The sequence below is a fragment of the Aspergillus nomiae genome (assembly GCF_001204775.2).
Source record: "Aspergillus nomiae NRRL 13137 chromosome Unknown contig00672, whole genome shotgun sequence".
Classification (NCBI taxonomy): Eukaryota; Fungi; Ascomycota; class Eurotiomycetes; order Eurotiales; family Aspergillaceae; genus Aspergillus; species Aspergillus nomiae.
In genome coordinates this window covers 1-9,894 of record NW_015378727.1, presented here as the reverse complement: position 1 = coordinate 9,894, position 9,894 = coordinate 1, and the positions used below count along the sequence as shown (strand labels likewise).

General features: G+C 49.6%; 4 protein-coding genes across 4 annotated transcripts; 2 read left to right on the top strand and 2 right to left on the bottom strand.

The window, feature by feature from the left end:
* Positions 1-1,360: 1,360 nt before the first annotated feature.
* Positions 1,361-3,312, bottom strand: ANOM_011174 (flavin-containing monooxygenase; the record flags this gene model as incomplete). The annotated part of the gene is made up of 6 exons (XM_015556430.1): positions 1,361-1,569; positions 1,617-1,823; positions 1,880-2,380; positions 2,432-2,506; positions 2,562-2,998; positions 3,236-3,312. 6 exons carry the CDS (start codon positions 3,310-3,312, stop codon positions 1,361-1,363), a joined length of 1,506 nt encoding a protein of 501 aa, XP_015401101.1.
* A 1,353-nt stretch (positions 3,313-4,665) lies between these two features.
* Positions 4,666-5,888, top strand: ANOM_011173 (zinc-dependent alcohol dehydrogenase; the record flags this gene model as incomplete). The annotated part of the gene is made up of 3 exons (XM_015556429.1): positions 4,666-5,201; positions 5,260-5,725; positions 5,775-5,888. The coding sequence occupies 3 exons, from the start codon at positions 4,666-4,668 to the stop codon at positions 5,886-5,888; spliced, it is 1,116 nt and encodes a 371-aa protein (XP_015401099.1).
* A 362-nt stretch (positions 5,889-6,250) lies between these two features.
* Positions 6,251-7,270, top strand: ANOM_011172 (thiopurine S-methyltransferase family protein; the record flags this gene model as incomplete). The annotated part of the gene is made up of 4 exons (XM_015556428.1): positions 6,251-6,318; positions 6,376-6,550; positions 6,611-6,883; positions 6,944-7,270. The coding sequence occupies 4 exons, from the start codon at positions 6,251-6,253 to the stop codon at positions 7,268-7,270; spliced, it is 843 nt and encodes a 280-aa protein (XP_015401100.1).
* A 493-nt stretch (positions 7,271-7,763) lies between these two features.
* ANOM_011171 (uncharacterized protein) lies at positions 7,764-9,208 on the bottom strand (the record flags this gene model as incomplete). The annotated part of the gene is made up of 5 exons (XM_015556427.1): positions 7,764-8,091; positions 8,147-8,248; positions 8,316-8,689; positions 8,743-8,810; positions 9,022-9,208. 5 exons carry the CDS (start codon positions 9,206-9,208, stop codon positions 7,764-7,766), a joined length of 1,059 nt encoding a protein of 352 aa, XP_015401098.1.
* Between the last annotated feature and the right edge of the window lie 686 nt (positions 9,209-9,894).

Genomic DNA, 9,894 nt, shown 5'->3' with positions numbered 1-9,894 from the left:
CCTCCATCTTTACCTCCATCTTTACCTCCATCTTTACCTCCATCTTTACCTCCATCTTTACCTCCATCTTTACCTCCATCTTTACCTCCATCTTTACCTCCATCTTTACTTTCCAATTCCTGAAACCGCGTGCAATGGTAACTCCGCTTCACAACGCCGACCAGGAGTGGTTTACCCGTTCACGAGAGATATGGCTGAGCCCCAGTGTGCTCAATGCAGCTGAGCAGAATATGCTCCTAGCCTCAGCAAACACAAGTAGGATTCTGGCCCCTGGTTCCAGGACTCCTCTGAATGTTCGAAGAATTTAGGCTTACCGGCTACCCACTCACGGGAATGGAAAAGGCGCCAAATGGTGGAGTGCAACTGAACGGCACCGGGCTACCCAGAGTGGTTTTCAAGTCGGGGTTCTCGCGAAGTGGGGAGAGTCTTCGAGATGACATGCTCGATTTGGTTTTAGGTGGAGGGGGGCGCTGTCCAAGCGGTTACTCTGGTAAACTGGAGACCATCGCTGGCTACTATGCATATAAGGGACGATGTAGAACTGTATGTCTTAGGGAGGGACGGGATACCCCGACTCCAAGAGCGCCAGGTGAGAATAAGGCATACCGTGTTGCATTTCCCTGTTATGCTAACGATATCTGTAGCAAATTTATCCGAGGCCCCCAGGGCCGGCTGGCAGAGAGACACTTCGCCTGACACGAAAGATGTTCCTTGGGAATAACATTGGACCATGGCGCAGCCAAATGATGCTTTATTGATGGAGTTCGACCAGTTGCGAATTGTGGCAGCTATAGCAATACCCAATATGGACTATCGAGCGGCATAGATAGCGGAATATAAGGATGTGTGGGGTCATAACGGTGAAGAGAGACTTTGAGATGTACTGGTACCGTTCTGGAATATGAGTTATTGATATTGCTCGTTTAAACATACAAAGAAGCCGCTGAACTTGACTTGTTAGCACGACATATAAGGCAGAGCAGCCGTTGTATCCATGTCAATCTCTACCTTTCGCTGCAATGTTTTCATGGACCAAGGTACGCATAGGATAGGGATCACATAAGCCGCACGCAATAGGAACTCATGGCGGTCGCTTCCAAATCAGTATATGTGAGTTAATGGCGCAGAAACACTTGATTGGTATAGTTGTGCAGTTTATCAAAGCGTTGGGCCATTACGGCCAATCGTCAGTGAACGTCAGGCGGAGATATGGTACCTATATATCCAAATGTCAATGGTATAGTTTGTTTTATTCATTTTTCAGAGACGCTTAGGTCATCCGATCAATTATTCAATTACTTTCCACCAGTACATACACAGGACTATCAAAACATGAGATATAGCCGTCTAGATACCTCCATCAATTCACATACTCCGGTGGTTGCACCCATGGTATCGACTCCGGCTTGAAACCATCCATCGTCACTCCATTCCCGAAGCTCATATATTTCTGCGCCGGGTCCTCGAACACCAAGTCGAAGTCTTCCCAGCGTACGATCTCCGTAGCAGCAAAGTAGTGGTTAGTAGTTCCCGGCCAGGGAACAATAATCTTTCCATCTTTATTTTTGTCTTATGTTGGTTAGCAGTGATGATATATGCAGGGAAGTAAAACATACACCATGAATTGCAAGAATCAGACCACACCATGCCCGACATCTGAGACTGAACCCATTTGTTGAATTCCCGTTGGGCTTCGGGTCGCACACTGACGGACTGGAGACGATCGGTTTGAAGACGATGAAGGACTCGTACGATATAATCTGCTGTCCGTTCGATACCGGGGAATGCGGAACCGTTTATCGGGCAGTTGGGTGGATGGAATGCTGGGTAATCGTCAATTTGGAATCCTCCCGAAAGTTTCCACTCCAAGAAAACAAACCAAAGAAGTTAGGGAAGTGTGCAACCGCCGCTGCCATATAACTCTCACACGGGCCCTCCGAGCCCCAACAATCGGCGAGGGTGATACCGTTGCGTCCGACGACAGGGACGCGTGGGTTATATAGACTGAACCCCGTTGCACAGACGATCATGTCACATTCATACTCATCCCCTTGCGTAGTGCGAAATCCATTCTCTGTGAGAGCAGCCACGTGGTCTTCTATTAGCTTGACATGTGGTTGTTGTACTGCAGTGATGTACTGTTCGCCAGGGGCCCATCGACGACATCCGGGGGTATAGTCTGGGGTCAGTTTCTGTTGCAGTTCCGGATCATCGACTTTGGACTTAATGTATGATTCCGCACGAGAACGAAGGTTTTGGCTTGGGGGGGTATCCTTCCAGAGGAAAGCAAAGGCCGGCAATGTTGCCTTTTCTACTTCCATTCGGAAGTCATGGTAAGCTTGAGGGTTTCTCCGAAACATGAGCTTCTCCTGTTCGCCATCTACATTTAATCAGCATCTCGATCTCAAACTATTTTGGGCAGAGGACCTACATTCACGATTCTCAACGAACGGCTCAGGCCCAAGCCACGTCGGGTGTGGTGCAAAATTGAGAATCTCTCCAGCTTCTACCACCACAGTAAGTATATGTACCTAATCTCCAAGCCTAGGGAATCAACATACCCTCCCGAAGGCCAGCCACGCATTGAATACCACTGGCCCCATTCCCAAGCACAGCAATCCGCTTCCCACGAATATCCACGTCCTCCGGCCACGCGGCCGTATGAAACACCCGACCCTTGAATTTATCTCGACCCTCGAACGCCGGAATCTGATAGTCATTCAACCTCCCAACAGCGTAAATCAAAACATCAGACCGGACCACCGTCTCCTCACCAGACCTGTCATCTAGAAACGTCGTAGTCCACAGCGAACTCTCCTCGTTCCACGCCGCCGAGATACACCTATGATTGAAACGGATAAACTTTCCAAGATCATGTTTGTCAACCACAGATTCAAGATAGGCGTAGATCTCGTGGGCGGGCGCGTAGGCCTTCGACCAGCATGGGTTGGGCGCCCAGCTATACTGGTATCCGTGCGCGGGTACGTCGCATGCGCATCTGGTGTGTGGTTAGCCATTGTTGTTCCTTTCTTGCATATTGTTCATGCCTGTGGTGAGGGAGAATGTATACCCCGGGTATCGATTCTCATACCAGGTTCCGCCTGGTTTGGGGTTTTTTCGTATATTTCGAGCTCGATGTTGGACATTCGTGTCGTGATTTCATGGGCGAATTGGATTCCTGATATACTGCTTCATGAGTATGACGTTGGAGCCACAGTGTGATGGATAAACGTACCCTGCCCCGATAACCACTATCTTCAGAGGCCGGGGTACGAATGCAGAGGGGGTCACGTCTTGACAATTATCAGTCATGTTTAGGTATAGATATAGTATATGAGAAATCAATTATTCAAAATGGCCAATGAATCACACCCTATAAGCGAGATAGGTCTAGCAAATTTATAGTAAACCCCCAGTTACCCACAATACTATTTATAAGCTTTCCAGCCCAGAAACCAAATCACTCCAAGTCCAGCTCTCCTTCTAAACCTGCATAGGTTGAACAACCATGTACTCCCGAACATCAGAGGCTATCCAAGATACCAGCAAGTGAGAGGTAGAGTAACATCGCGTCATGCCGATATATCTATCTAGATATAGCCAGGCGCTGTCCTGGTTCATTGAACGAGCTGAGTGAATGTCAGATGGGACAGGACGTTCATGCATGGTACAAGCAGGTTCTATCAAGATGGTATGATCTAGCCAGGTGTTTCAGGTCTGGACTGAGTGCTTTAACACTTCCTAGAATTGTTTGGGTTATTAACTTATTGTGATAACTTTATCTCGATCAGGGAATCGTCCAGTTAAGGTTCGGTATGACTTCACGGTTCTCATTCTGGTAATAGCTCGTCCCAGTCACTCTGGCATTGTATTACTGGTCTGGAATATGGCGTTAGACTCTGAGGCTGGTTTGGTAGCTTGTCCCTGCCCCTGACCGAGCTTGAAAACGTTTGTTACGTAGCCCTATATAGGAAATGCATGTGAACTGCTAATTGTTTCCTTTGTGCACCAACATTGGTATATTTATCTAATCACTCTGTTATCAGTCACTGGAAAGCCAGGTATCTTAACTACCTTCCCTCACAGCCGATTCCAGCCTCGGATCCAAGACCTCACAAGGCACAACTCCAGCCCTAATGTACAGCCCAGCACAACCCCCCAAGAAACTGACTCAAATCCAATTCCACGCCCAACCAATCCCAACCTCCCAATTCCAATGACAAGAGCTCATTGACATTCACCGTGCGGAGAAGCCAGCGCCTGATGACGCCACAACGGCCCTTTCCCCGGTCACCATGAAAGCGGATTGGGTGGGATGCAAGCCAAGTGGAGCACCGGCGACTAGAAGTTAATTAATTGCTTTACTATACCCCGGGATTCCCGCAGAGAATACGATATCTACGGAGAGCGTACGCGAGCGTGATCAGTATCCCTGTCGATGGATATGCAGAGTCGTCTCACGTGTGTGGTGCGGAGTTGGGGTATTTATAGCTGGGATTGATTGTGGTCAGGGTTTGCCCCTCATTTGACTCCTGTTGCTGACGGGTTAGTTTCTTCTATTCTTTTGTTGAAGAATACTGAGTACGAATTGTGTTGTATATCCTATCCTGTCTTATATCTTTTGTGTTTTACACAGTGTATGTTGAGTCAAAAGGTCACCACACAATGACAATCCCAGCCCCAACTATCCCGACGCGCCAACGAGCCGCCGTCCGTCATGGCACAGGCGAAACTGCCACGACGACCATCGAGACCATCGACGTCCCGCAACCCGGGCCGGGCCAGATCCTGGTAAAGATCAACTGGACTGGGCTCTGCGGCTCGGACAAGTCTCTCCTGCACGACGACTGGCAGGATTTCGGCGTGGCCATGCTGCCCCAGAGCCAAGGAATCGCGGGACACGAAGGGGCGGGCGTTGTCGTCGCCGTTGGCGAGGGCATGCAGCGGCGGTGGAAGGTCGGCGATCGGGCGGGCGTCAAGTGGATTGCGAGTACCTGTGGAGAATGTGAGTTCTGTCTCAATGGGGTTGATGAGGTGCATTGTGAGAAGCAGATTAATAGTGGATTTTCGGCGCCGGGGACGTTCCAGGAGTATTGTCTTGTGGATGGGAGATATACGTCGAAGATTCCGGATGGGGTGTCGGATGAGGAGGCCGGTCCGATCATGTGTGGCGGTGTTACTGCGTATACGGCTTGCAAGAGGTATGTACTGCCTTTTTGTTGCCTTTGTGTGCACGTTGGAGTAACTCGTTTACTTTAGGTCTGCCGTCAAGTCCGGTCAATGGCTGGTGCTCCCCGGCGCTGGAGGCGGACTGGGCCATTTGGCTATCCAGTATGCGCGCGCAATGGGCATGAGAGTCCTCGCTATTGATGGCGGCGACGAGAAGCGGGAGCTTTGCGAGAAGCTCGGGGCCGAGGCATACATTGATTTCCAGAAATTCAAAGCTCCTGCAGACATCAAGGATGAGGTCATGCGAATCACGAAACACGGGGCACACGGCGTGGTCGTGACGGCTGCCAGTAAGACCGTCTACGAATGGGCACCCATGTACCTCCGGCCCGGGGGCACAATGGTGGTGGTTGGTCTACCCAAGGATCCGTCCATTCTCGCAGGCGCACCTCCGCTGGTCATCGCTTTGAGACGATTAAATATCGTCGGGAATATCACTGGGAGTTTGAAAGATGTAGAGGAGGCGCTGGATTTTACGGCGCGAGGCATTGTACATGTAAGTTTCTCCCACACGAGTTCGGCTCGGCATGCTAAGTCGGAAACAGCCAATTCTGTCCAAGGGGAAGTTGGAAGACTTGGATTCATGGATCGAGAAGCTGAATGCGGGTGAGCTGGCTGGTCGTGCAGTATTACAGGTGGCAGCACAGGCGACTGAATGAGAGGGCGTTTGGCGTTGAATATAGCATATCACAATAGCAGTCGCTTCCACAGGACCACTCGTATCATGGTGAGAATACCACTGTATTTTGTAGTTGCTGAAGAAAATGGTGGTAGCAACGAGGAGAGCTTATGTTCTTCCTATACGCGCCTTTCAAACGCCGAAACGCCGTCGTCGGCGATCGCAGCCGTCATCCATTGCCCGAAACGACCCACACATTTCCACAGCCTCCATCACAAACTGATAGACTCCGATTCATGTCACCCCACATGAGCGGATGTATAAAAAGGCTATTCGAGACCTGATCGTAAAGACTCACTAGTTACGCATCAGAGAAATCTACCGTTTTCTTTTTAAGTTGCAATGAGTCCTACACAAGAACCCACAGCACCGGTAGTCCAAGGCCGACTCATCGGCCACTTTCAAGACCGGTATGCAAACATTTTACAATATCGGAATGGGTTTCGATCAGGTACTAACTACTTCAGGCCGGTAGAGGAACACGGATCCGGCTGGTCCTCCCTCTGGGACTCAAATGAGAGCGACCTCTGGGATCGGGGAAAACCCTCCCCTGCACTGATTGATCTCATCGAGCAAGAAAAGAATAACACTATCTTCCAGCCTCTGAAGCCAGACGGCCAGCGGAAGAAGGCGCTTGTTCCCGTATGAGCTTCATCTTCTCGATGTTCTCTGTGCAGGTTAATGACCAATCTACAATATCAGGGCTGTGGACGCGGTTATGACGTCATCATGCTCGCCCTGCATGGGTTCGACGCCTATGGACTCGAGATATCAGCAACTGGTGTAGCCACCGCTGAGAAATATGCGGCGTCCGAGATGCAACGGCCCCAGGAATACAACTTTGGGGTGGGATGGACGGGGCCAGTGACGCCGGGCAATGCTTCTTTTGTTGAAGGCGACTTCTTCAAACCCGACTGGGAGCGACAGATCTCAGCCAACGGTGATATCAAGTTTGATTTGGTCTACGATTATACGGTATGTACATCTTGGTGATTCCTTGGTAATAACGGGTTGGGATGAAACTAACTGGGACAGTTCCTTTGTGCTTTGCACCCGCAGATGCGTCCCCAGTGGGCAGCGCGCATGAGCCAGGTGGTGGCTTCCGACGGAGTCTTGGTTTGTCTAGAGTTTCCCATGTACAAGGATCCTACTCAGCCTGGTCCGCCTTGGGGGCTCAATGGAGTCCACTGGGATCTGCTGGCGCGGGGAGGTGACGGTTTCCAGAATATTGGGAAAGAGGCTGAGGTTGATCAGGCCGATCAGCTACCGGGTCGGTTTAGGAGGCTGCAGTATCGAAGGCCTGCTCGATCATACGATGCAGGAAGAGGAGCGGATATGTTGAGTATTTACGCGCTGAAGTAGATAGTACTGCCGCTGTATACTATGGAAAATTGAAAGAATGCTGGGTGCAAAACATATATCAGGTGGCTATGGCCAGTATTCACATCGGGAAGACACCGACGTTAGCCTTACCCCTTGGTTCTACCTCGTGAGGGATGCATCTCATTAAATGACAATCCGTATTACAAACAGCCGTGGAGGTTTTCAATCGGACGTTGAACATACGTTCAGTAGCAGCCAGGGTCATTGTTAACATGCCGAGGGGATTGCACAACCCGCGACCTGCCTTCTTGCGCAGTAAGTACAGACCACAGGGCACCCGCAGACTATAGTCGTAGAGGCAACATTCCACACATGTTGTGTCGACTTGAGCTTTTCGGGTAGTTAAACTACACATGAACTTTTATTCACAATAACGTATACACATATACAAATCTCGGCTGCGAGAGTATCCAGCATATAACTCTAAGTACCATCCCAGGTTGCACCTTCGACCCTACTTCACAGAACCAAGCTACCGACGATCACTTCCTTCCCCCCGCTCTATATCAGCCGAGGACAACGGGCGGTTAGGATGTATCGCAAGATGCGCATTTGGCCGGTTTTCGAAGTGTCTAACCTCCTCAAATATATAAATGTCGACTCTTTTATTAACATCCCACTGATCCTGGACCGGCCAGGAGCGCGTGGGCTGTAAGGGCCGTGCTTCTACCCTGGAGTCACGCTGTTTGGTCCGGACTTTACCGAAAAGCGATCTAAATTTAGGCCAGTGGTGCTGTATGAAGACGGGAAGGATGAGGAGACACGAGCAAAGAAGAGCATGGTCACATTCGAGCGCACTGCTGAGATCATGGTCAGTCGGATGTCTAGTATCCAAATTCCGGGGAAGAGACATACGCCCAGAATCCCACTGATCCCACGAACATTATATTCCATAACACGTTGAGATCTTTCATTTGGGAGACATGGTAGACACGCATAATGCTTGCAGCGCATGCACTTTGTATCAGTTAGCTGCATCCCATGATGGAGATCGACGAGGTTGGGGAGAGGTGGAAGGGCATACCTAGCTCCAAGAATGATGATGGCTAGAGCTTTAAACTTCTGCCGTAGAGGTACCTTCAATCTTAACACCGTTGGTATCGGGAGCACAAGGGTGTATATATCTGTTGTCATACCGAGTAGAGATGAAAAGCAAACGGGGAGCGCTCGCGGGATTTTTGGCTTGATTGCCGGATCCCCAAATACCTCAAATGGTGTGAATGTGTAGTGAGTGACAACCACCAAGGCAAGGCTTGCACTTGCTTCGAAAACGACACCGATGATAATCAAGGCTTTCAAGGTGGATTGGGAGCAAAAGAGGCGGTAGTAGAAGGAGAGGATGGCGAGCTTGGAAAAGGCTAGGCAGAGGACAAGAGCAAGGAATCCATGGAAGGTAGACTAGTCTCGTTATTAAATCTAGATAGCCCTGTCACTGTATTGCTTGTTCTTACTTTTGTGATCGCCGTAGCCTCGCTACGTGGAATATCCCATACGCTGCGTCCAAGTCCCAAGTTATAACCTGCAAGGACAGTTAACAGCTGTTGCGAAAGAAAAGTTTGGAGTCTCATGCCTTGGAGAACGGTGACTGCAAAGCACACAGAAAAAAACTGTTTGCTGTCCTTTTAGTACCTTGAACATCCGGCATGTACAGAATTGCATACATAAGCAATCATACAGAGGTCTACCCACATTTAGTCATATTGTTTCGGTGTATGGGTGAAACCACTTACAGTCATCGATCCTAAGAGAATCTCGTATGATAAATCGTCGAGTATACAGTCGCATCACCAAAGCGATGGAGTTAAGGGTCAAGTAAACCGCTTGGAACGGGGTGCAAACTTGCAAATGGTTCGGGGGATTGATAAAGTTGGGCTCTACCCCGGGAGGAGGGGGTACAATACCCTGCTGGGTCGACATGAAGCCACTCAGATAGCTTCATAATTTGAAGCAGCGAACAAGAAAGCCTTCTAGTCCAGTCGATGAATGGGGGCTTCTTCGTAATATAGGACAAGTAGCAGGCAGCAGTACAGCTCAGAACAAAGAAACGCCAATCATCCAAGTCCAGCCTCCAGATTTGAGTCGCCACGGCAATTCACCAATCCGTGTCCAGTCCGGCACTTCATTTTGTCACTCTTTCCCCAGGCTTCTTTGTTTACTTTGTTAGTGGAGAGTGCTGGTTACATTCGATGAGAACAGCGGGAAGTGTATTAGGGCTTGGATGGGGTGGCTGTTACTCTAAATGGGATAGCCACGGACAATGTACCAACTCAGTGTTGGTTCTTAAATCTATAACACAAGCAGAGGCCACTTACAATAGAAGTAAGCGATCAATTAGGAGAAGGCAGGGGTCCGTGTAAGATTGAAACACTTTGGATTGCGCGGAAACAATGAATGCTGCTCTCCGGATGCTCTTCCGCCAGCGGCCTAACCGTAGCGCCATTCAGCTGCTCTGCTCAGACGCGCACTATAAATGTTGACCTTGGTACAGAGTAGGTCCTGTGTATATTCGATGTTATATCGATGGTAGATCGGCGGTCTAGGCCGTTTCCATACTTGAGCCCGGGGAAACAGGTTTTACTACAAGATAGAGAGCGTTACTCATG